The sequence below is a fragment of the Spea bombifrons genome, chromosome 9 (assembly GCF_027358695.1).
Source record: "Spea bombifrons isolate aSpeBom1 chromosome 9, aSpeBom1.2.pri, whole genome shotgun sequence".
NCBI lineage: Eukaryota > Metazoa > Chordata > Amphibia > Anura > Pelobatidae > Spea > Spea bombifrons.
In genome coordinates this window covers 39,238,807-39,262,248 of record NC_071095.1, presented here as the reverse complement: position 1 = coordinate 39,262,248, position 23,442 = coordinate 39,238,807, and the positions used below count along the sequence as shown (strand labels likewise).

The 23,442-nt window shown below is 38.9% G+C and overlaps 1 protein-coding gene across 11 annotated transcripts in view; it reads left to right on the top strand.

The window, feature by feature from the left end:
* The window catches only part of KTN1 (kinectin 1), a 51,301-nt gene extending 28,580 nt beyond the window's left edge, over positions 1-22,721 (top strand). For 3 of the 11 annotated variants that reach the window (XM_053475701.1, XM_053475703.1, XM_053475702.1), the window contains exons 14-44: positions 55-145; positions 850-918; positions 1,232-1,269; positions 1,586-1,676; positions 1,844-1,909; positions 2,011-2,045; positions 2,240-2,330; positions 2,954-3,022; positions 3,679-3,716; positions 3,952-4,042; positions 4,590-4,658; positions 5,584-5,621; positions 5,796-5,886; positions 5,997-6,062; positions 6,368-6,408; positions 7,254-7,344; positions 7,868-7,945; positions 8,206-8,243; positions 10,557-10,647; positions 11,742-11,828; positions 15,243-15,332; positions 15,608-15,688; positions 15,961-16,050; positions 16,150-16,242; positions 16,823-16,894; positions 17,003-17,086; positions 17,732-17,815; positions 20,297-20,380; positions 20,919-21,011; positions 21,195-21,318; positions 22,632-22,721. In XM_053475701.1, coding sequence (XP_053331676.1) covers positions 55-145; positions 850-918; positions 1,232-1,269; positions 1,586-1,676; positions 1,844-1,909; positions 2,011-2,045; positions 2,240-2,330; positions 2,954-3,022; positions 3,679-3,716; positions 3,952-4,042; positions 4,590-4,658; positions 5,584-5,621; positions 5,796-5,886; positions 5,997-6,062; positions 6,368-6,408; positions 7,254-7,344; positions 7,868-7,945; positions 8,206-8,243; positions 10,557-10,647; positions 11,742-11,828; positions 15,243-15,332; positions 15,608-15,688; positions 15,961-16,050; positions 16,150-16,242; positions 16,823-16,894; positions 17,003-17,086; positions 17,732-17,815; positions 20,297-20,380; positions 20,919-21,011; positions 21,195-21,318; positions 22,632-22,636 — 2,269 coding nt within the window. In that variant the 3' untranslated portion in view covers positions 22,637-22,721. The remainder of the gene's footprint in view (positions 1-54; positions 146-849; positions 919-1,231; positions 1,270-1,585; positions 1,677-1,843; positions 1,910-2,010; positions 2,046-2,239; positions 2,331-2,953; positions 3,023-3,678; positions 3,717-3,951; positions 4,043-4,589; positions 4,659-5,583; positions 5,622-5,795; positions 5,887-5,996; positions 6,063-6,367; positions 6,409-7,253; positions 7,345-7,867; positions 7,946-8,205; positions 8,244-10,556; positions 10,648-11,741; positions 11,829-15,242; positions 15,333-15,607; positions 15,689-15,960; positions 16,051-16,149; positions 16,243-16,822; positions 16,895-17,002; positions 17,087-17,731; positions 17,816-20,296; positions 20,381-20,918; positions 21,012-21,194; positions 21,319-22,631) is intronic. The other 8 variants (XM_053475704.1, XM_053475706.1, XM_053475708.1 and 5 more) reach the window with 8 other exon arrangements.
* The last annotated feature ends 721 nt before the right edge of the window (positions 22,722-23,442 follow it).

Here is a 23,442-nt window from a genome sequence, read left to right as displayed (position 1 = left end):
GGTGTTCATGCATTCATATGTGCTTGTGGTTTTATTTTCCCAATGTACTTTTAGAATTTCGGAGAAAGACCAAGATATTAAACGGATGGAAGAGTCCGTGGCCCTGGAACATGCAAGTTTTGCAAACAGTGCAGAAGAACTTAAGGTAGACTGTGTGTGTGTGTGTGTGTGTGTGTGTGTGTGTCTTCTGTAATGTTTTATAACTGTACAGTGTAGGCAGGAGGGAAGAACAAATGGTAAAGATGTTAGTCAATAAAGGTATCATCTTTATCAAACTTGCATGTTGCTCAGCCCTCCCAAAGGGCAAGAAGCCTGTATCTCAACTAATGCAATAGTCTTGTTTCTGCTTGCCCAGCTTCCTTTTGGTGCATTTAGTATTTTGATACTATAAGACTGCTTTCTTCTGTATTATGTGCAACCGGATATCTAGTTATTTCTTCCCATGTGCAAAATTCCTTTTAACCCCCTTGGCTGTTGGTTGATGTAATCTGCAAAAGAAAGATGTTTTACGTATGTCTGGTACATCTAATGTGTAGCTGCAATTCCTTCTAACGTAGAAGCGTTACATTTTTACGTTTACAAAGACCCAATGTATTCCTTTACAACTGAGACATTTTGCTGTTGATCTGGGTATGCTCCAAATCCGTGCAAAATCACATTCTCGTGTTTGGAGACTGCTACTTATAACTTCCAGGGTACAAGCCATGTACTCAAAGGGCCTTGTACAAATAAGTTAAGTGAAACTTTAATATATGTTAGTTCAGTGATAGGTGCAAGCTTAAGGCGCTCTAAGATAAAGGTATTAAGGGTGATGGATATTTCTACTTATGTTTTCAAATCTATCTCTAGGCAATACAAAGGGAGAACATGTCATTAAAAGCAGAATTACAGACCGTTCAGATATTGAAGAATGAACAGGTGAGTTTTTTGTTGTTGGAAGACTTTCTGCTGAAATAAGGATTTATGTTGATGATCATCTAATTCATTTAATTGTGGAAGCATAGTCTTACCAATCCTTTAAACAGGAACTAAAGATACCTTCCCCATGGAACGCATAAGACGTGTTACTTTAACTTGTAAACGCTATTATATTGGTGCATTTAGTGTTCTGAGCCTCAAATTTTGGTACCTGCGTTTCCATGGGGAAAGATTATCGGGGGTTGTGTATATAAATCCACTTATTCTTATAACGATGCAAATGTCTAATTACAAACGTTCTTATCTTCCCCAGGCTACTGCTGTTCAAGCCCTGGACCGACTGCAAAAAAGGTATCCGAACCAAATATATATTTTATAATACACATTATTTGCATTTAAATAAAGTACAAAAGAGGTTCCTTCTCCCCGCGGTGTCCCTTATCAAGGTTAACTTGTTTTGATGTGTTTAAATGAATGAAAGCAGCTCAGGATAGACTTTAGATGCCAGAAATTACATTTTAACTGAGATGTGGGATAAGCCCACCCAAATGAAATCTTTGTGAGTCTCCCAATGCACGATTCACATTTTCTGAAGATAAAGGGTCCCTTTAGAAAAAAGAAAGATCCCTTGAACTGGAAGTTTTAATGATTTCATCTCCTCTTTCAGTATTGTTGAAAAAGATGAGAAAATCAGAGCTCTTGAAGAACAACTTCAGGGACACCTTGCAAAGGTTTCCATCAACATGGAGGATTATACAGTAAGTGCTGACGGTTTGATTAATCCCTGATCAGGTAGCAACATGCATTTATTTAAAACAATAAAAAATTTTGGTGTGTTTGAACCAAAAGCACTTCCAGTATGAAGCTGTTCAATATACCGGAATCAGCCATACTGTTAAATCCCTTGTTTTATGTTTTTTCCCAGTCTCTGCGGAATCACAATAATGAATTACAGATGCAAGTTCAAGCCCTGCAGACACAGCTTGATCAGGTCATTGTTTATTTATTTTTTTTGCTAAGTACAGCGGTATCTTCCATAATTTTTTTTTTTTTTTTTTGTAGCTCTAAACACATTATTTGTGTGTCTTCTAGGCTAAGAAAGAACTTTTGGGACAGATGGAAATGAGGTAAGAATTTTAAGGCATGTTAAAATATACTTTATGTGGTGGATGTGTACAATTTTCAATTTTAAACTAATCTATCACACATGCTATTATAATTATGAATAGTTAAGCGCGAAAGCACTAAAAATAAAAGTAATAAACGCATCCAATATCTGAGCTATAAAATGTGGTAAAAAAAAAAAAATGACCTCTTTCAGCATGAAAGAAAAGGATGAGAAAATCAGAACAGTGGAAGAGCTTTTGGAATCCGGCCTCATCCAGGTTGCTAACAGAGAGGAGGAACTGAGGGTAAGTAACTTTTCTGAATACTTCTATAACATGATTGCCATTATGTTATATAAATATAGTTAATTGTAACAAATTTCACTGTAAAAAGCCACAGATTGTCTGTTCCCTAACCATATGGTTTGGGGCCATGCAAGTATCCCTTGACGTAGTGATGGGGATATTTCCTTCTCTCAAAGCAACCCCGACCTTATTGCGGTTGCCTTTAATGGGATCAACATAGGTTTCAATGGGGGTTTGGGCTAATGACCTAAACGAAAGGTATGCCTGCCAAACATACCTTACTAGAAATAACTCCCTTTGTCCAACTCAGCTTTAGACTCTGAAGTCCAGTTGCATTTGGGACCCTAGTATTTTTAAGCTGTTCAACCCTACTATGAGTCTGGGGTAACCGGCAGGCAGCTCACCAACTGTTGTGGGGCTGCTGCTCCTAAATGATTCTTGCATGAAAGTTATTCATGATTTATCTCTTTCAAACCAGCAGCCCCTGTCAGCTCAAAGACTCTGCTATATGCCTGTATAGCGTTTCATGTTGTCCAACCACCTAATCAGGGTGACTTTTACTGAGACCAGACAGTCTTATGTTGGTATTTTCCTTTTTCGTCTTTAATTGAAATATTTCTTAGACATTAAGAGATGAAAATGCATCTTTGAAGATGGATGTGCAGAACCTGAAGGCCCAACAGACAAATCAGGTAAGCGCTCTCCCCCAAACTGTATACACACATTTCCTGGCATATATGCTGTGTTTAAAGTACCCACTTTGTTTCGACAAAGATTGCTTTCTTGCCAAACACCTTTTGCTTTCCAGCTATTGAATGAGGGGTATCTAATACTTATGTTAGTAGAGCGCTTTGCCAATGGCGCATATTTGCCCAAGGACTTGTTGGCCTTAATATATTGTTTCTACCATTTTTAAAGAGTTCTAGTTGAATACTGCTGCAAAATACCTATTTCTAAGTGTTCTAGCCCTTTTCTTAGCCTTTAGGCTATTGGGACACAATGGTTTATTGGAACACAATGAAATAAAAAAACAGGTTTTTGTCAGTGCCAACCTACATTACTATATACAGCACTGGGTTTTATTGCTAGGAAGAAATATAATTTTTTTTCTATGGGACTTCCTCTCTGTAAGCATCATCACACCTGTTTGGTGTATAAAAGTGTAAAATGTAGGGTTCTGTATGTAAACGTTTTTGAAAACACATTTATCCAAGTAATTAGAAACACACCTGTATTTTGGTAATCCTTTTAGTTCATGGTTGGTTGATTCTGCTTTTTAAGGCAAAACAACCCTAAGGTTCTCATATTCAAAGATAACATATGCCTGTGTTTTATATTTATCTTTCAGATATCACTGACGTCTGTTGTAGAAGATCTTAAAAATGTGTAAGTTGTCCCTTTTATTTAACTCTACCCTGTTGATTTATTGTATTTTATAACTTTAGTTTATTGCAATTTACAGCGGTATCAGGCCTGCCGTGTGTGCCGATGAATGGGTCGTCCTAGGATGCCATATTTAAAAATAAATTCTATTTAAAACAACCTTTTGGAAGTTTTTACTTCCTCTCGGCTATGGCTTTAAATTGTGATCTGTTAAGCACCTGTATATATTTCTGCTTAGGATCCATGAGAAAGATGGGAAAATAAAGTCTGTGGAAGATCTTCTTCAGGCTGAGCATCTCAGGGCAGACAACCAGGAGAAGACTGTGCAGGTATCTGATTCCTTTCTCTGAAATCATTACTAAACCTTCCTCACAGAATGATCTTCAAGGAGATGTCGTTGCTGTGCATTAACTTAACACGTGTTTTGTTTCACACTCACATTGTGTGTTTGTCATATTTTATTTTTGCCTTTTTGTTTTTCGTGCTTGGATGCCGTCTTAGTCCTTTAAGGCAGTTAGACCGAGCAATACGTCTTTTTTCAACTCCAGTGGAAGACACTGTTAAAGTCGTTTGTAGCTCCCTATAGTGTAATTGCTTTATTTTAGGGGATTCTCGTTCCAGTACATGGTAATTCTCTTACACTGAATATATGTTGTGTGTCCGACACTTCTGTGTTTCATATATCAGCGACACATTCAAGGCCATCAGACATCCGATTTAATAAAGAATAGCTTGAACTTGTGGCTATTCATCCAAATGAATCACAAGTCTTAATGTGTCACTGAACAGGCATTACGTTTGTGTGTCTGTGTGCGATCCATTTTGTGTTGCTATTATTTTCCCATCTGTCTATTTTTTTTTTTGTTTGTTACCAAGGCGTTGAATAAGGAAATTGAGGATCTGAAGGAAGCGTTAAAAAGTAACCAGCTTGAAAAGGCTGAACAGGTAACTGGCCAATTGGAGTCATTAACCCTTTAAATGGCTGATTTAAAAAACAAAATTGAGTTTTGAACTCCAGACCCCAGGATTTTTGGATGTTCCTTCTTGGCAGCTGCTTGATACCATTCTGTAATCTACTCTGTAGTGTTAACCTTGGTTTAGTAGGGAATCTGTTGATAGGTTGGTGCTTAGACCAAGTGATATCATTTCAGTTATTGCTCTTTACCAGATACTCTATAGCAGGGGTGTCCAACCTGCGGCCCTCCAGCTGCTGCAGGACTACATCTCCCATCCTCCTCAGCCAGCCCCTTAGCTGAAAGAGCATTATGAGAGATGTAGTCCTGCAGCAGCTGGAGGGCTGCAGGTTGGACGCCCCTGCTCTATAGGGTAAAGGGAAATGGCAAGAGGCTCCTAGAAACAGTGAATATTCATGCAGTAACAGTATAACAAATTTATAAATTTTGTCATTTTTCATGGACTAGGTTCAGGTTTTTAAATCTGTTTGACAATTCAGTTTTTCACAGTCATCCTATTTATTTAAACTTTCTTTTTTTTCTGCAAAAAATTAACGCGGGGAAAACCTGATGAACACGTTTCAGACCTGTTCTAATCTGAAAGCAAAATGATCCCTTTCCAAGTAGCCATAGTCCATTTCCTAGCGGGACACTCCAGCCATCATGTGCACAATTAATGGCGTTTAACCAGCAAACCTGGCGAGAATCCTTGGATCCTGGAGATGGTGGGAAGCTGAGGCTCCGTTCAATTTATTAGAACTTGAAACAATGCACATGAAAGTACTTGCAGAGTAAGATCGAGGTGGCTGAGACACTGGGGTGTCCCTTTAAGTTAAAGGGCTGTACTTTTATTATTTTTATTCACTTTAGAAAAATCTGTTATTTGTTCGTTACATTGTCGTGTCCTTTCTTGCCAGGTTTCCAACGCAGGCCAAGTAGAACAGCTTCAGAACGAGTATGTATGATTTATGTAGGACATAAACGTTATACCAGTGTACGTTGTTAGTGCCTAATTTTGCTTTATTAGGTAATTTGGCATTGTTGTTGTCATTACGTTTCATTTTCCTTTGCCTATTCATGTCTGATCTACTAAAATACTGATGCACTGCGTTTTCATCTCTATATACAGGTTGAGAGGCAAGGATGAGTTGATGAAAACGTTAGAAGTGAGATATAATGAACGTGTAAATGACATAACTACCAAAGAGAAGCAACTACAGGTAAATGTTTTGCGTGCTGATCCCTGGGGGGGATAAATGGTTTGCTGCATTGGTTAATATGACTTTAGCGGTCCGTGCTCATGTATTGTGTGTTCATGTGTGAATTTCAGGTTCTAGAGCAGGAATGCAGACACCTTAAACAGCATATTGAAGAGGTCCAGCAAAAGCTGCTGCAGGTAAAGCTCCTGGTAAAAAATTCATGAGGGTCGGATGGGTGGTTTGTAGAGAGAATGCGCCAACGTTAGGATCTTTTATAGTTACGTTTTTTTTTTTTTCTTGTTACTTCGCTTATATACATTGTTGGTTGTAGATCTACCTTTTACCATAAATAATAAATTACATTTTTGTTTCATTGATGCCCTGTTTTTTTCTAAATAAGATACATCACATACATGTATGCACACACTTTTTCTTTTTAATTATTTAGGTACAGTAATGTCTCTTATTGGTACCCCAAATCAGTTTTCTTTTCTTTTTAAAGCAGGAATCTGCATCTTTGCAAGTACAGGACCTACAAAAACTGTAAGTTTTAGATAAATGCTATGTACGTTAATCATTACGGGATATTTTGTGACGTGGGTGATCTGTGTAACGTAGGTTAACCCAAGTCTAGTTTTCTCCCTTTTTCTGATATTAGGTCTATCCTTTAGATTTCATCTCTATAGAGACATCTTTTTCTAAGTTGGCTCCATCTTTTCTTGGCCTGTTATGGCTGTATCCGTTTTCCATAACTGCGTTATTTATATAGGCAATTTCGTATAAGTTTGCACCAGTAGAGAAGATGGAAAAACACAGAAGGGGAAAAAGAGAAGGAAAGCAAGAAATTAGCGTTTCCCAGTGCTCTAGAGAGGCCCATAAAGCTATGAACCATTTTATAATAAAAAACCTATTTTTAATTCACAATGTTAAAAGTATGCAGCACAATCATTAAAGACTCCTCAGGAGTAAGAAGTACCCCACAACACTCCATCTTTGTAGTACATTACCTCAACTGGTGTTTTACCCCACAGCATTGGGAGTCTTACACCACATCGGCCTCTCTGGACAGCTGTTATTGTCCATTGTGTAGCTTGTAGCCTCCTCACTGGAAATGTGCTAACCAGACAGTTTATTTGTCTCGAAGAACAAACAGGACGCGTATTTGGTAAAACGTGTCTGGTTTTAATTGTAATGTGAGAATGTTGATGTAAAACCCACCACAAACTTCAGCTATGTGTTCTCTCTGACGCTGTTATTTATATATGATTATGTGTTGGTGTCTCATAAGATACGGTGTTCACTTTTACCTTGTGACGGCTAGTAAAAAGCATATGGGGGACTGGATGCATTTATCTTTAAGCGCAGTAATATTCTCTTGTACTGTGCAGACTTGAACAGCAGGAAGAGAAGATTCAGAAAGTGACGGCCACCCTGTCTGAGCGAGATAAACTAATTGCTGAAACATCTCAGGAATTGCAGGTAACTTAAAGGGCACGTCCTACTATTTAAATCTTTTTTATTTTTATTTTTTATCTATTTTTAAATGTTTTTGTATTTTTTTAGACTGGTGCTATTAGCCATTTGTAGGAGTTCTAGCACCCAGACTACTTATCATACTACCTAATGGTACGCAATAGAATGTCTCGGTTTTATTCATGCAGCTAGACTCCCGTAGCATTGTAGAATCAGCCCAGTGTAGTGTTTGAGCAGGGAAAGTCACCCAAAATATCACATGACTGAAAACTATGACGGCCTCCATGCTTGAAGATAAAGGGAGTTTCTTGGCATTTTTATCAATGCTGACTTGGGCCGGATTAAGCATAACAAAATGGCCGTGGTATTATGTCTTGTGGCCACCTCATGATATAAATGCATCAAACAGTTGGATATGACGGGCCACATGTAGTGTGCGACCGACTGGGCATTTAAATCTCCCGCTCGCATGGACGCATGGCATGTAGGTGATTAGCGGACTGTGCTTACTTTGTCTGCTTCTGAACAGGTTCTGAGAGCTGATAATGAAACGCTGAAAACTCAGGCCTGTGAACTACAGGAGAAACACAACCAGCAAATTCAACAGGTAAGAGCCCTTCCTCTCACCCCCAGTTAGTATAAGATGTCACATCTCATAGCTGGATTTTTTGTATATTTAGTAAATTTTAATCATTGAGAAGAAACAAAAAGGAATTTCTGTGAGGAAGTAAGCATTTTTTGCTTCTATATTAATCACAACCTAAAATATATATATATATATATATATGTGTGTGTGTGTGTGTGTGTGTGTGTGTGTTTTTCTCCAGCACACTATGCTATATATTTAAAGCTCTGTCTTGTTTTCAGGTGCAGTCAGCCAGCCCAAGGGAAGAACTGTTGAAAGCGTAAGTGGAGCCGGAGATACGTGTTCTACCTTCATGTTTTACATGTTGTCCCATAATATAACAATTCAGTGACTTTGCAGACTTTGGGTACACGTTTCAGAATAACATGTTCTGTGGAAACAGAGTTCGACGACTTATTAGCCATTATTAACCATTAAGACCATCTTGTGTATGTTTAACCCCTTAACGACAATCCCCGTACATGTACGGGGTTGCCGTGCAACGGGTTAACGACAATGCCCGTACATGTACGGGCTGCCGTTAAATAGCTGCATTGCCGCGATCGCGGCGTTTTCGCCGCGATCGGCGGCTTTGCAGCATCCACGGAAGCCTCACAAGTGAGGCTGACCGTGGATCCGGGGAGGGCAGCCCTCGGCAGCCCTCCCCGGAAGAAAAATGGCCGCCGCCGCACCGATCATCAAAGATCGCGGCGGCGCCCGGCTAAAACTGCTTAGGAAGCGATCGGAATCGCTTCCTAAGCATAAACTGTGTTGCTGACATGCCTCAGTATCGAGGCATGTAGCAACACTACCCCCGACCCCCGATCGCCTTGTGATTGCTCCGAGGAGCAACCACAAGTGCCATCCTGTGAATGACGTTGCCGTCATTCACAGGATGGCATTAACGATAGATCTTAGTTCACAGAGGGTCTATCCAGACCCTCTTGAGAACTCTCGAGCTCCTCCTGCAGGTTGAATGCAGGTACTGCATCCAACCATGCAAGGTCAATGGAGCCCAGCTCACTATTGAGAGTGATTAGTAATAAAAAAAAAAAAAAAAAAATTGGTCAAAAATGTTTAAAAAAAAATTAAAAAAAATATGGTAACATGTAAAAATCCCCACTGTCACCAAAAAAAAAAAAAAAAAAAAAAGTTTTTAATAAGCAAGTCCTAAAATTCTTTATCTTTACAAAAATTCCAGCATGGAAAGAGTTAAAATATTGGCATTACAAATGCCCATAGGGTGTCTAGTATTAAAAAATATAAGATTTGATGGGGTAAATTGAATTGGCCGGGTTCAAAGATGTCCCAAATATGGGACATGGGGCAGATGTCTAAATGGCAAAAAATACACACCTCACAAAGGCGGCATTTTACTTCCCAAATAACCCTACAAACCCATGCATGTGGGGTATCACTGCGCTCAGGAGATGTTACTGAACACATATTGGGGTGTTGTTTGACACGGACATACACCAGGAGCGATAGATTTATACCTGAAGTCCAACACGTGTGAAAAAAATACAAAAAAAAATTACTACCATAAAGTTTCACTAAGGGTGGTGGTAAAATTAGTGCATGCAAAGGGTTAAAATACCAGCATTTCAGATGCCTTGGGGTGTCTAGTTTTTAAAAATATATGACTTGATGGGGTAAATTGCATTATCCGGCTTCAAAGATACCCAAAATGGCACATGGGGGGAAGAATTACCAGATTTGGAAAAAATGGTTTTGAAATGGCAAAACGCTACCTGTACTTATTGCCCCATAACGTGCAGAAAAAAGCAAAAAAACATAAAAACATTGGGTATTTCTAAACTCAGGACAAATAGTAGAATCTATTTAGCAGGTTTTTTCATTCGTTTTTGCAGATAAGTAAAAGTTTTCTGTTTAAAAAGTGAGAAAAAGTAATTTTTTAACAAAAAATCCCCATATTTTATCATTTTTTTTAATACTAAATTAGATGATATGATAAAATGAATGGTATCTAAAGAAAGCCCTGTTTGTCCTGGAAAAAACAATATATAATATGTGTGGGAGCACGAAATGAGAGAGAAGAAAATCACAGCTAAACAGTAACACTGAAAAACGTTAAAAGAGCCATTGTCCCACAATATACTACGAGTAAAAACCCCTATTGTCCTTAAGGGGTTAAACTGCAACACTATTAGACTCTATCTTCTGCTCGAACACTCTGATACTGACCTACACATATGAGGGGGTTCCACAGAGAAGAAGTCTTTCTGCAAAAAAAGGAAATATTCCACGAGAGTCCAACCCCCCCATTGTGCCATAGAATATGAACGTCATGCATGTTGCCCGCTCTTATTAAGTAGCTTTTTATTTCGTATCTTAAGTAACTTGGAACTGTTGCAGAAAATAGGACTTAGAAGTGTCGAGTACCCTGAATGCCCTGTTATAACATTTTACTTTTTAATTTATTTTCTCAGGAAATCAGATTTAAAACCCAGGAAACGCTGAGATTTAAAACATAAAACATTCAAGGCATATAGGAACTGTTTTAAAATGCTTTTGCTAGATGCCCCAGAATTATTGATTTTGCCCTTTTTTTTTGTTTTTTTTTTATATAAAGTCTTTCAGAGAAAGATAAATCCATAACAGATTTGCAAGGTGATCTGGAGTCTCTCAGGTCTGCTCTGGAGCAGCAGAGGAAAAAAAATAATGTAAGTGCTCGGTTTGGATTGTTTTTTTTCCTATTTTGGTACAAGCTCGGTATTCTGCGTACTTATTTGCTGGTGAAATGACTAGCATAAGTGAAAACTGTTTAATAGCGGGTACATTTTAAGTGATTGACAAAACCCTTTCCTTGGCCTTCCTGCCTTTTATGCTTTATTTATTTTAATGTATAACCTGTTATTTTTGGGTTTTTTTAGAGTAGAAGTAAAAAATAGAATTCATCATTATTGTCTAATGATAAAATATTGACTAAAATATTGTCCCAAATCTCCACCTTCATAAGTTCAAAATTAGCGCTCAATGTAGGTAACATAAAAACCATAGAATTTGATGGCAGATGGTGATCCTGTTGTAAAGGCTCGGATTTTATTCAGTCTTAATTCTTGTCTTAGATTCTCAAATTATCAAGATCTGCCAAGTATTGATGAGTGGGATTTACTTTATATTGTTTGCTATGGAAAGTGATCCAAATGTCTCAAAGCAGCCCACAAAAAACTCACTACTGCCCGGTGGGCAAATCTAACAGTTCTGAATGTGTAGAAACTATACCACCAGGTGATGCCCATGTTTTAGTATTTTTTAAAATGTGGTTTAGTCTATATAATATAATGCAACATTCCCCCCTACAGGTTTCTCCTCTGGGTATCCACTAACTCATTGATTACATTTGTTTGGGTTGTCTTGGCCCGGTTCTCTAAGCCGATGTCCTTTCTCTGCTTTTATTTTTGTGGCAGGTGTCTGCTGCTTTCTTCTTTATTGCTTTCTTTTTCCACTGCTTGACCTGTTTGGTCAGTAAAGACCCCATAAGAGAACTCAAGGTGACAACATCCCAGCTGAAAAACAAACAAACTCAAACCTGCCCTACCTCCGAAGACTTACTTGGAGGAATAAAGTATATTAAAATAGATTGTTACCATGTAAAACTGTCTCTGGCTCTAGAGTTTTAGCACTCTGCTGTCGTAACGCTGCTTCATGGCCGGTGCAGGGGAAGAGCCAGTTGCTTAATGCAAACTATTGAATGAGCGATTGAGACTTTTAGTATTCTGGGTCGACTGAAATCATTCTTTCTAAAAATAATTAGGACCTTCGGGAGAAAAACTGGAAAGCTATGGAAGCATTGTCATCCACTGAAAAAATGCTACAGGAGAGAATGAGCAAGACAGCCAAGGTTGTAATGATGACCACCACGGGGGAAAATGTACTTTAGTCTTGGGACTAACTGTGCTGCAATCCCGATCCAGCACCGCCACGCTTTCTGTAACTTTTAGCCACGTTTAGTAGACTAAATGCTGATACCACCTCGAACCATGCTTACCCATCTAGCTTGGAAAGATTTGGAGTTTTCAATGAAACTAATCTATCGTTGATGACTCAAGGAGATGCATGTTGAGCTACATCATCAACTTACCTGCAGTGGCTGAACGTTTCCACAAAATTAAAGTTCTTGCCTTTGCTTTAGTCCATGAGGTTAACCAGAAAATACGGAGATAAGTCTCAGACCTTAATCAGTCCTTGGTATTGCCTTGGATTTAGCAGCCATATGCCTATCCTATGCATGTTTAAATATCCTCACTGTATTGCCCTCTACCACTACTGCTTGGAGGCTGCTCCATTTATCTACCATAATCTTAATAAAGTAAAATGTGCTTATTAGATCTTATTCTCTGAGCCTCGGGAATTTCAGACCATCTTGTGCTGACATTTCTCTTCCTTCAAAATAAACTTCCCTCCTGTACTCTGATTACAAGCCAAGTCCTTTTTAGCCTTGTGGAAATTGTTCTTTTCTACATATATATAACTTTCACTCCTTTTTTAAATAGTATATATTTTTTTAACCCTATATACAGTTGCTTTTTTGTGTGTTTAGTGACCCAGCTTTTTTTTCCCACCCCCCAAACCGGAAGTATCAGCTTTAAGTCATTTAAGATCTCGGGGAAAGTTACTGGTGGCGTGGTGCTGCACCATATTATGGTCATGGAAATGTGGACTCAGGAGTTTGTTGTAACATTTAATGTTCATCTTATGCCATATCTGTAATGAAATGGGAAACCATACCTAAAATACAATGTCCTCCAGTATTATTATTATTATTTATTGTTTTATATAGCGCCATCAAATTCCATAGTGCTGTACAATGCGGACTTGGCAATATTCCTAGATATATGTGTATATGAAATGCTTCCATGCCTTCACGGAACATACTTTACTAGGTAACAGCTTCACTTGGCGTTCTTCGCTCTTCAGATCAGTCAATTCTTCCAAAATGCTATGTTTGACAGTCTTATGTTTATTCCATGGGGAAGGGACTCTCCATCCTCTGGACTCACATAATTATTTAACCCCATTTAGTTATTTCTCCCCTGTTACCGTGCCGTCATTCTGGCAGCCAAATGCTCTACGTAAATAACTTGCATTCTCCCAGACGATGGAGCTTGATTGCGTACATTACTTTGCGCATGATATGGAAGGCCCTTTCACACTGGAGCAACATGTATTGCAGATATTGTTTCCTTTTAAGAGAACAGGAAGTTTTGCTGCAGATCCGACACATAAAACTTCTGTGTATTTACCTGTTTTCTCTTCTGGTGCTTTTTCTTTTTGTTTTTATTTTCAACTCAATACGCATGCCGTCTGATCATAAATATATGTTGTTGTTGTTGTTGTGTGTTCCTATGTGAGAATGTCACTACTGTCTTAATACTTTTACAGTTTTTGTGTTTTACACTCATCTTTTAGAAGGTTGTTTTATGGAGTATTCAGATATTCCCAGATAAGGCCTTGGAATGGCTTTAGATGGCTACGTCTAAAACACTTGAACCATATTCTGGTTTGGGGTTTTTATTTCTCACCGGCTCCTCAAGTTGCTTGTTTTTTTTTCTTTCTAGCTTTCATCTTTTTTTTTTCTGGCTTTTTTTCCCTCCTGGTTTTTTTATTTTTTATTTTATTTGCTCACTTTCCCTTTTCTTTTGCTCTCTTTTGAGGTCCCCAGTCATGTATTTTTAGGAAAGGTTACCTGCAGCTGCTTCAGGAACACTTTGTGTTAACATTAGTGTTGCTTTACAAAGAGTTCCAGTTATTATTGTTCTGGTCCATTATAAGAGTCTATTAACTAAAGGGCTTGGGATTACTTGCTTTAACCCGTCAATTGCCGAAAGGGCTAGTGTTAGACGCAACATGCTGGGAGGAATAGCATTGGTGTGCCTGATCAGCGAAATAGGTTATGAATGCCTTTAATAAAGGCGAGCTTTAGAAACTGCTCAAGTGTTAACGAGTATTTGATAGTTTATGCTTCGTAGCATTTGATCCCTGTACACTGGCCCAAGCTCTGTGTCCTCTCCCCTTCAAAATCATCATATATTTTGCATTTAAAGGGTATTTCTTTATTTCAACCGATAAATCTTCTAAAACACGGCCTCATTTTGTCCAAAAAGTAAATTTACCCGGGATTTTATTGAAATTAAAAAAGTGCATGCAATAAAATGTGAAGTGTGTGTTTGTATGTATAATATATGGTAGTTGGAACCTCACCCTAGAATAAAACATGCTTTGTAACCCTGAAGAGCACAGTTAATGTTTCAATGTAGAAGGCAGGTAGTGTGCTCTTTACATGGTCCTTGGCAAATGTAGAAGTCCATAGACATAGAAACTGTTACTGTTCTAGGCATACGGACTAACTATTTTGTCTGGGTTTCTGACCATTTGGTCCTAAAAAGATTTAGATGTCAGTGTTACAAGTTTAATGAAGTAAAGCATTAGGGTCACATGATGCATAATAGCATTCCCTAAAAACATGTAAACTGGTTTTTTTTTTGTTTGAGATACTTTATGAGAAGCCTGCCCTATTTTCTTTCATCTCACCTGTTTTTGTTTTAACCATTTCCATGCCATGAAGTGTTTTGTGCATTTTCTTCACATATGTTTAATCGTTGAGTGAACGTGGTTTGCAGTATGTAGCACATTTATGGCATTATAAGGGTTGTATAAGCGATTCTATTCTGTCTTTAATAATAATAATAATAATGAAGCCCTGGGCAGACAGTGAGATGAAGGTCTGTGCAGCCACTGGCACAGCTCCCCATTGTCCTAGAAATGACTTATGATCTGTGTGCCTCTTGATGCTGGATGTTGGGAAATGTCATACCGCAGCATTCTGCGACACTGGGTGGTGGGCAGACAGAAGAAGAGCTTTTAGATATGTCTGTAGGGCCGTGCACAGGTCTCATCTCCATTGTGCTGTGAAACCTTAGCATGCATTTAGCAGCTGTCAAGAGGGTCCAAGGGACTACCCTGTGGATCCCCAAGATAAGCCCTGGTCGTCTGCCCCTTTTAACCCGAGTTAGACGGCTGAAGCACTTTGAATGTGGCATGCTCTGAATGTGTGAATTTGTTAAAATATATATCAAATATTGTAGATCGGAATGCCAGACAAGCATGATGGCGTGTAGATCAGTTTAGGGAAAAACTAATCTAATTACAATTTCTGTGCATAATAACTTGAATTAATACCTAATCTCTTTCCTGAATCAAATATATCACCCCCACCCTTTGTATATTGACATGGCCACTGAAATCTCTGTTGTAGGAGAAAGAGCAGCGGGTGCAAGCCGCAGAGACAGAGGCTCGGGAAATCCTGAAGAAGCTGTTCCCCAGTGTGTCCGTTGCTGCAAGTTTGGTAAGAAAACTGTCTGCAGAAGTCTGTCTTTGGGTTGTGCTGCCCCCAACTCAGGACTATGCAAATACACCTCTCCAGAAGGGACTTCTGAACAACTGGACCCTTTGGATCAGCTTGAGATTTCATGAAGCCCCCCCCCCCAAAAAAAAAATATATTGAACTGGCTTCAGGCAACAAAAAATATTCTGCATTTTGCACATTGGGTATTTTTTGGGGGGCATGCTGAAGAAAATTCTAAATGCTGCTTCTCATCAGTATAATTTGTATAATTCTAGGGTCATGGTGAATGGGTCCAGGAGTTTGGCAAGTTGGCAAGAGTGAGTTTGATTGAAAATGCTGGAACAGAGAAAGTGAAGGTGAGTTTCCTGCATACTACAACATGCTTAATCCATAAAGCGTGATCTAAGGAGTGGTAGATAATCTGCTCTTACAGGATACCTTCTAAGTGTCCTGTTTTTTCTAAGAAAGTCCCAATTTACAGGCACTGTCAGGCATAGCTGTCACGCTGTCCTGTGGCTCGATTTTAAAGAGATTTATACAGTTCAGGAATCTTTCTATAAAAAAAATAACCTGTAGGTATCTGGATGCGATCTGTGTTAATGAACCAAACAATCTTGTTTCTCTCAAGGAAATGGAGCAGAAGTTGAAGGAGGCGGAAGAAATCCATTCAATGTTGCAGCTAGAGTGTGAAAAGTATAAGTCGGTTCTTGCACAAACGGTAAGAAAAGGTTTTTTTGTTTTTTTTATTCTTCTGGCAGTATCGTGAGGTACTCTAGAGATGTGAAGTTCAGATATGTTGAACCCCGTGTGTTTACAGGAAGGTATCCTGCAGATACTGCAGCGGAGTGTTGAGGAGGAAGAAGGAAGGTGGAAGATTAAGGTTGAAGAATCTCAAAAGGAACTGAAAGAGGTTTGTACAAATTCTCCATTGTATTTACGTACGAACTAATGTGCTTGATCGCTTTTTATAGTGTGGGAAGGCAAAATATCCTACTATACATAAATGTAGCCATTCCCAGGTTGGAGTGTGGAGAAGTTCATAGTAAACTCCTGTTCCAATAAATAAATCGCATAGAGGCTAGGGTCTGTTCAGGAGATGTTTGTGTCGATTGCTGAACAGTTGAAGTTCCAACTTCATGATCTCGGTGAAACATCATCCCGAGTGAAACTCTCCTAAAAAAAAAAAGGTGCTTGGTCCTTCATGTAGAAGAACATCTCATTGATTGAACTATGCATTATCCAGGGCTCACTCAGCCTTTCTTGCTGCAGAAGCTTATACGAATTGACTTTTTTTGAGTGAAGTCACTAAGTTAGAAATGTAACTGTCATTGTGACATCTCCCTCTTAACTCAATTAACTCAGTGGATGTTGATGTTCAGCGCATCGCTGTACTTTACGTTAAGATAGTTAGGACCCATATTGTGTTTGGATTTTTTTCAGTTGAATAAACTTTGTATGTTTTGAGTCTAAACTATGTGGTTTGCCCTTAGGTGCTATCTTCTGTACGTTCTTTGGAACAGGAAGTGGAAATATTGAGAAACAGAGAGAAGGAAGCAGAAAACGTAAGTGCTACACTACAAGGTTTTTTTATTTGTAAGTCACATATCACACAGATAAAATGTTTTTATATTATGCTTTTTTTTCACCTTTTTTCCCCACTTTTTTCCCAGCTTGTAAAAGAGAAGGAACATCTGGAAACTGAGCTGGAGAAGGCAGAACTTGAAAGAGCCACCTATGTATCGGAAGTTAGAGAGGTACAAAGTACAGTGTTATTCTTTCACTTACCTGCAAATGGGTATAAGCATACCTGTGAATCCCCTCTATGCAATCGCTCTCTTTCCCTGTCCCAAGCTATTTTCATTGCAGGAGATGTATTATAAAGTACTTTATTATTATTATTAATCATCATTCTTTGTTGGCATGCATACTGTCCTCCAGCTAGCTCCAGTGAGTGTTTCATGGGGTCTAATAAGACCCCTACATGTGCAGAAAATGTGCTAATGATTGCAAAACTTACACTAAAGCAGAAAGGGTTGTTTTTTTTGGGGGGGGGCAGGGGATATTTAACAGAACTTCTGAAATAGGACAATCTTGCTGACCACATTCTCACTGTGCAATGAAAGTTCCTCTTCCAATTAACTGAGGGAACCTTGTGTATTGGTTTATTGCTGAAAAATAGGAACTTTCGCGTATCAGCTATTGGGCATCACAAAAAAGGTTCAGGCATCAAGTGTTTTGGCTTTTCTTAATATGAAGGTAACGGCGCATTAAGAGTCTTATCATATGACCCAGGTATAGGATAGGTTTGTTTTTTTAGGGCCAATAGGATTATTCATATATAAGAAGCACATAAAACACCTTTAGGGCAAAAGCTTTAAAACATCTGAACTTCATTTCAGCTCAAAGATCTGTTGACTGAATTGCAGAGAAAACTTGATGGTTCATATTCAGAAGCAATAAGGCAGAATGGAGAGCTGTCTTTGGTAAGATGCCCTGTTCCCCATCATGTGCCTGGAGATCTCCCTTCTAACTGCTTGCTAATCTGTCGTGTGTTTTGGAACTGCTACGCTTCCTGGGCTCCAATCCTGCCAGTTCAGTTATCTCCTTTCCCCGTTCAGGCTTTCTTTTTCAACTTAAATGCTCGTTTGTTGTCATATACATGTAAACTGTATATTGTATAAGGACTGGGAATTCAGAAAACCTTGAAGTACCAAAAAGAACAAGAAAAAATAACACTTATTTTCTTTGTGCTGCACGCATGGACATTACATTTCTTTGTGAGACGTGCAAAATGTGGCAGAACAAAAGTTAACCACCGTGGAGACCCCAGTATGAGGAGCGATTTCAGATATTTGCTGTTAATGTAAAGAAGAAGCCTAACCCATTCCTTATATCCCAGCCCAGATATGGGATGATGACCATAGTACTCACTACACCTGATCTCCATGCCATTAGATGCAATGAACCATGTTCTGGCCGCTTGTCAGAATTGGAGAAACGCAAAAACAAACATTATTTTAATTGTATTGTTTTACGACAAAGTAAAGCAAAAGATGTTCTTACTACCCACTGTTAGGAAGAAGCTTGCTTTTCGCTTCATCTGTTATATTTTTCTGGGTGTGATGTCATGGATGTGGAAGTACTCTCTGCAGTTAAAGTTACTGTGCTTTTTCTAAATAATTTTTTTGAGAAATTGTGTATCTCCACAATGGATGCCACTAGACTGACGTACTTATAGTCAATTATAGTTTAATAAGACCTTGCTATCTGGACTGCCATGCCTCCAAAGAGAAGGAACAGGTGCAAGACCAGTCCCCAAGACTCAAGTATGGAGCGGAGTAAGAATTCTTTGGCCGGAATATTGTAGATCTGTTTGGCTCCTGTAAAAGCAAGCACGACTTCAAGAAGAAATATCATGTTCAGAGAAATTACAATGTAAAATCTATAGATCTTGTAGTGCCATTTACTACTACTAGACGATCTAAGCATTGGGAAAGGATGAACATTTGTTGCATCAATGATTTCCTTGGTATCGAGAGCTGCAGAATATATTAAGTGGTGGTCCCTGGCCAGAAGGGGCAGCCTACCATAATGGGCCCATTTGAACTGATTTAAGGACTGCTGTATTATGTGAAATCATTTAATGTGTGACCAAAACAGTCTCTTTGCTACTTCGTTACTGTTATTGATTAGCAGTAGAGCATGTCTACTAAGCACTTTTGATGTTGGTCCCCTGTGCATGTTATAGACCGATGTCTTTTCATGGGGTGTGGGAAGATTCTTGCATCTCTCATTGTGTCAAAAATATAACTTGATCGCACACAGCTTAATAACATAACCTACAAACAGGAGTCCGTGAGACGGTAACCGCAGTTCTTGAAACTACCCAGCAGCCAAAAATACTATGGCAGTGGGACTTTTCAGCAAGTTTGTCGGGTGCTTTAATTGTGCTGCCACTTTCTAATTTGAACCTGCTCTTTTGCATGACTTTATTCAATGATTGTGTGTGGTGGTTTTTTTTTTCTATCTTTCTTAAATTGTATCGTTCCTAGTTTGGCTAATTACTGGTTGGCTTACTTGCTTAGACAGTATGTTACTAAACAATCAGCCTTTGGGGTTGGAAGGGGTTACCTAGGCGAATATTTGTGCAAATATGTTTGCCATGTAAGGAATACAAAGTGTAATTAAGAATTATCAGAAACATCTGCCTTGTTTCTGCAAAAAAAAAAAAAAAAACCCAACTCAAATCTATCCACCAAGGTATCATGATGGAGGGTGCGTAATTTCAAAACAGAAGGAATATGTTTCTAAATGCAGCGTTTCCTTTTCGAAATTACTAAAACAAAGCAATAATTTAGTTCCTTTGATCTATAATGTGATATCTGTAAATTTCTATATCATTGATCTGAAAGAGGTTTAATAGTGAAATTAGTTGTCTATGATTCTCTGGTGACTTGTCTTTGAAACTGCATAACATTTTACTAACTCTTCAGGCCTTAAAGCAGATCATAAAGATCAGTAGTGGGTTCCCAAAGAGAAAATCGCTGCACATGTCTTAATTCCACCAGGGATTATAGTGAAAGTACCTGTAGATGTATAAACAATCCAGATAAGTTTTGCATTTTAATGTGATAGTTTTACATCTACGCCCATGCTTGCCACACTTCTTAAGAATAATTAGATGGCATTTAAGGTGTAGGGTTTCTGCCATAGGCCACTTAGTTCTATATCTGCCTTGAGGAAGGCCAGATGTTGTGCACTTGTGTCACGCGTGCTCTACCACCATCTGTCCACCATGTTCTGTTCATTCATGCAGTAGGACCTCCTGGCCTGCGATGATCATGTCAGGAAGGCGGCTTTAGTAACTGGGTGAAGGCTAACTCTGGGATGCATTTGTTTCCTTTATGTGCGTGTTTTATGTACAGAGCTCTAGTAACCAGAATTTTATTCTGTTTACTCTGTAGCTGAAGACTCAGCTGCACGAAACTTTGCAGAAACTGGAAGGAGAGCAGAACGAGAGACAGAAAGTTGCAAGCGACTTGCATGAGGTAATGCATTGTGCCTTCATTTTACAGGGGAAACCATTCCTGGTGCTCTAGGCTGTGTAGTTCTACACCTCATTCACTAAGCCTTTAGTCATGTCTATAAAGAAGAATTTGGTGCTAAGCGATGTACCTAATAGACGCTCTACAGAAACTCGCTGTGTGGTGTGACTTAAATATCAGAATACCACGCATCACTCGTGTATCGTGTTAATTGTACAAGAAAGGGATGGTCCTGATATATCCCAACTTGATCCCTTTCATGTTTTGTATGTTATAGAATGTAGTTACCGCTTACTGGTGTCCAGTGAATATAAGGCAATGGCATTAATTATAAACAATAATATTTCTGGTCTCCGGCTAGTTCCTTGAAGACTTGTTTGTTTCATTAACTGGGGCCAGTTGATGGCCTGAAGCAAATGGGAATGAGTGCTTACTTCTATTAGTAAGCAGTATGGCTGCTAGCTGGTCAATTTCATCTTCCACGGTACATAGTGATCTTAAATGCACGTTTACGGAGGTGTTTTCTACCCCTTTCTCCCAGGCTCAGAAGTCACTGGACCTCATTCAGCTGGAAATTCTGAAAGCTGCTGGTGACGCCAATGTCATAGAGAACAGCGACATTTCTTCTGAAACGGTAAATCACACCGTGAGGTTCCATAACCACCATGTTTAGTTTGTATATGGCCTGAGCATGCTAACTCCTCCAAATACAACTACAGTATGAAAATGTATGCTAAAAAACACATTCTCAGCTGTATTTTTGTGTAATATATGCATATCTTCCTGTTATATTAACTTGTTTTTTTTCTATTCTTAGGAGGGACAGGAAACAAAAGAGAAGATGTCTCCCAGTTTAAGTCAGTCAGTAACGCGCTTACAGCAGTGTCTCCAGGCTGTGAACCAGCAGCTCACAAAGGGAAGAGAGCACTTTCAGATAATAGGTAAGAGATTCTGCATCTGATGTAGATGAATTGTTTTGGCTCAGTGTGCAGTATCCCCGGGATTCCCACTGCTCGGCCACTAGAGGGTGCTAGAGACTACATCTGTGCTGCAAGGGGTACAGGTCCGCAGAGCAGGCCTATCCTCCAAAATAAATGCAAACAGGGCTCAGATTGGGCTTTTAGGTTAATATCTAATGGCTCCTGGTGATAAAATTAAAGGGAAGCCATTTCTGTGGCACTGGTTTAGACGTGTTTCTGGCACTGGTTTAGACATTACTTGCAAAGTTACTGGTTGATCTTATTTCAAGTAGCAGCCACTAAAACTTAAAAAGCATTTAAATTGGTGTCTTCGGTGCTGCATATAAGGACATTGAGATCATAAGCCTGCAAGAGCAGGGCCCTTTTCCAGTATTTTCCGTCCCAGTGTATTGTCATTTTAAATTGTTGATTATTTTAAGTGTCCCCTATTGTAACAACACTATATAAATAAATACGCTAACAAGATTGCCTAGACAGAGCTGCCACAATGTAGCTTTTCCATAGTATGTGTGCAGCTATTTAATTAAATTCCCCTGTGGGATGTACAGCCGTGCAAACTATAATTAAACTCCCCAACAAGTCATTGGGTGAATGAGAATTATTTTATGAAGTCACACTCAGGATCTGATTTTCAACCATAGGTAGCCACTAATATTATTTGGGTCTGTTTTTTTGTAAAATAACCGATCTGTGTAAAAACTATTTTGGGTTTGTTTGCATTAGTGGTCAAGACTTTAGAGGTAATTTCTTCAGATGTTCAAGGGAAAAAGCGACCTCCTAAGTCTACCTTTGTGTTAATTCTTATACTTGTGCTGAAGGGCCCACTTCAGTGACGTCTCAGTTGGCCCTGAACATTGTATAGTTAATGTGTGGTGATTTGTTGTCTTTCATCTCAATGCACTCTGCATTATATAGGAACACAATGCCCATGCATTAACTGGGCTCAAAACTCATGATTTGGTGAGTAACTCCCTTAGTGGTCTAGGCCATAGCTGTGCCACAGAGACTGGGTGCTCTTTGATAAAAATGTCCACTTTTACTCGGCTGGCATGTTGGGAGACCATAGCTACAGGTCTTCTAATTTTCGAGCCCTGTGCTACATGGCAGGTGCCAGAGTGTAGCCCTTGGTCCATAGCCGACTGATTTCCACCTGCCATCTTTCTTCTGTAATGAGTTCACTCTTTGAGGCGATCGGCAAAGCCAGCCCTGGTCTCTGCATACGATGACACCTTGTATGATGCCAGTCTTACCGACCGTGTCCATTCTCTTTGCAGGATGAAGTCACCGAGGGATTTTTCGCTTGGGGAGATAACGGAAGGCATTGTATTATATTTTGCCAAATTAAAGCCTTATTTATGTGTTCACCCTTTCTACTTTGTCAAACACTGAACAGAGCTACATCTTTTCTAAATCTTGTAAAACTAGTGATTTCAGTCAGGAAAGAAACCCTCCCTGCATACAGTTTAGTTTTATAGTAAAAATAAATTTTAAAAAAATCTGTTGGGATATTTAGATCTTTACATTCCTGAAGCTACAATAAAAAGTGTACCTCTTATCCTATTTTCCTCAGTACAGATTTATGCAGAAGAATCCGCTATGGTAAAGATATTGTAATGTATCTTTTTTTTTTTTTTTGATCCAGTTAACCCAATAAATAATAAAACTAAACATAACATAACATGATGGATGTCTAATAAATAGCTAACAACGTAAGATTAAATTTTACATTTTTTTTCAAGAAACCAGATGTTTCGGGAATGAACATGAGCATTGTATACAAGTACATTTATAAAGCATTTAAGCAGTGAAATTAATTTAAAAAACCCCCCCCCAAAAAAAAAAACAGTGTAGTTTACTACCTAACCTCCTTATTAACAAAGCATGGGGGGGGGGATCAGAATTTCATTCAAGACAAAAACATAATTTTCCCGCACGGGAGACCAGGCTGTCGTTTGACAGCCTGGACTCCCCCCTGGCAGCCCGACCTCTGTTACAGATAGAAATGCCCGATCGCGCGCTCTGGCTTTCCCTTCCAGGTGATGTCACTACTGACGTTACCTGGAAGTTCACAGGAGGACAGGGTAT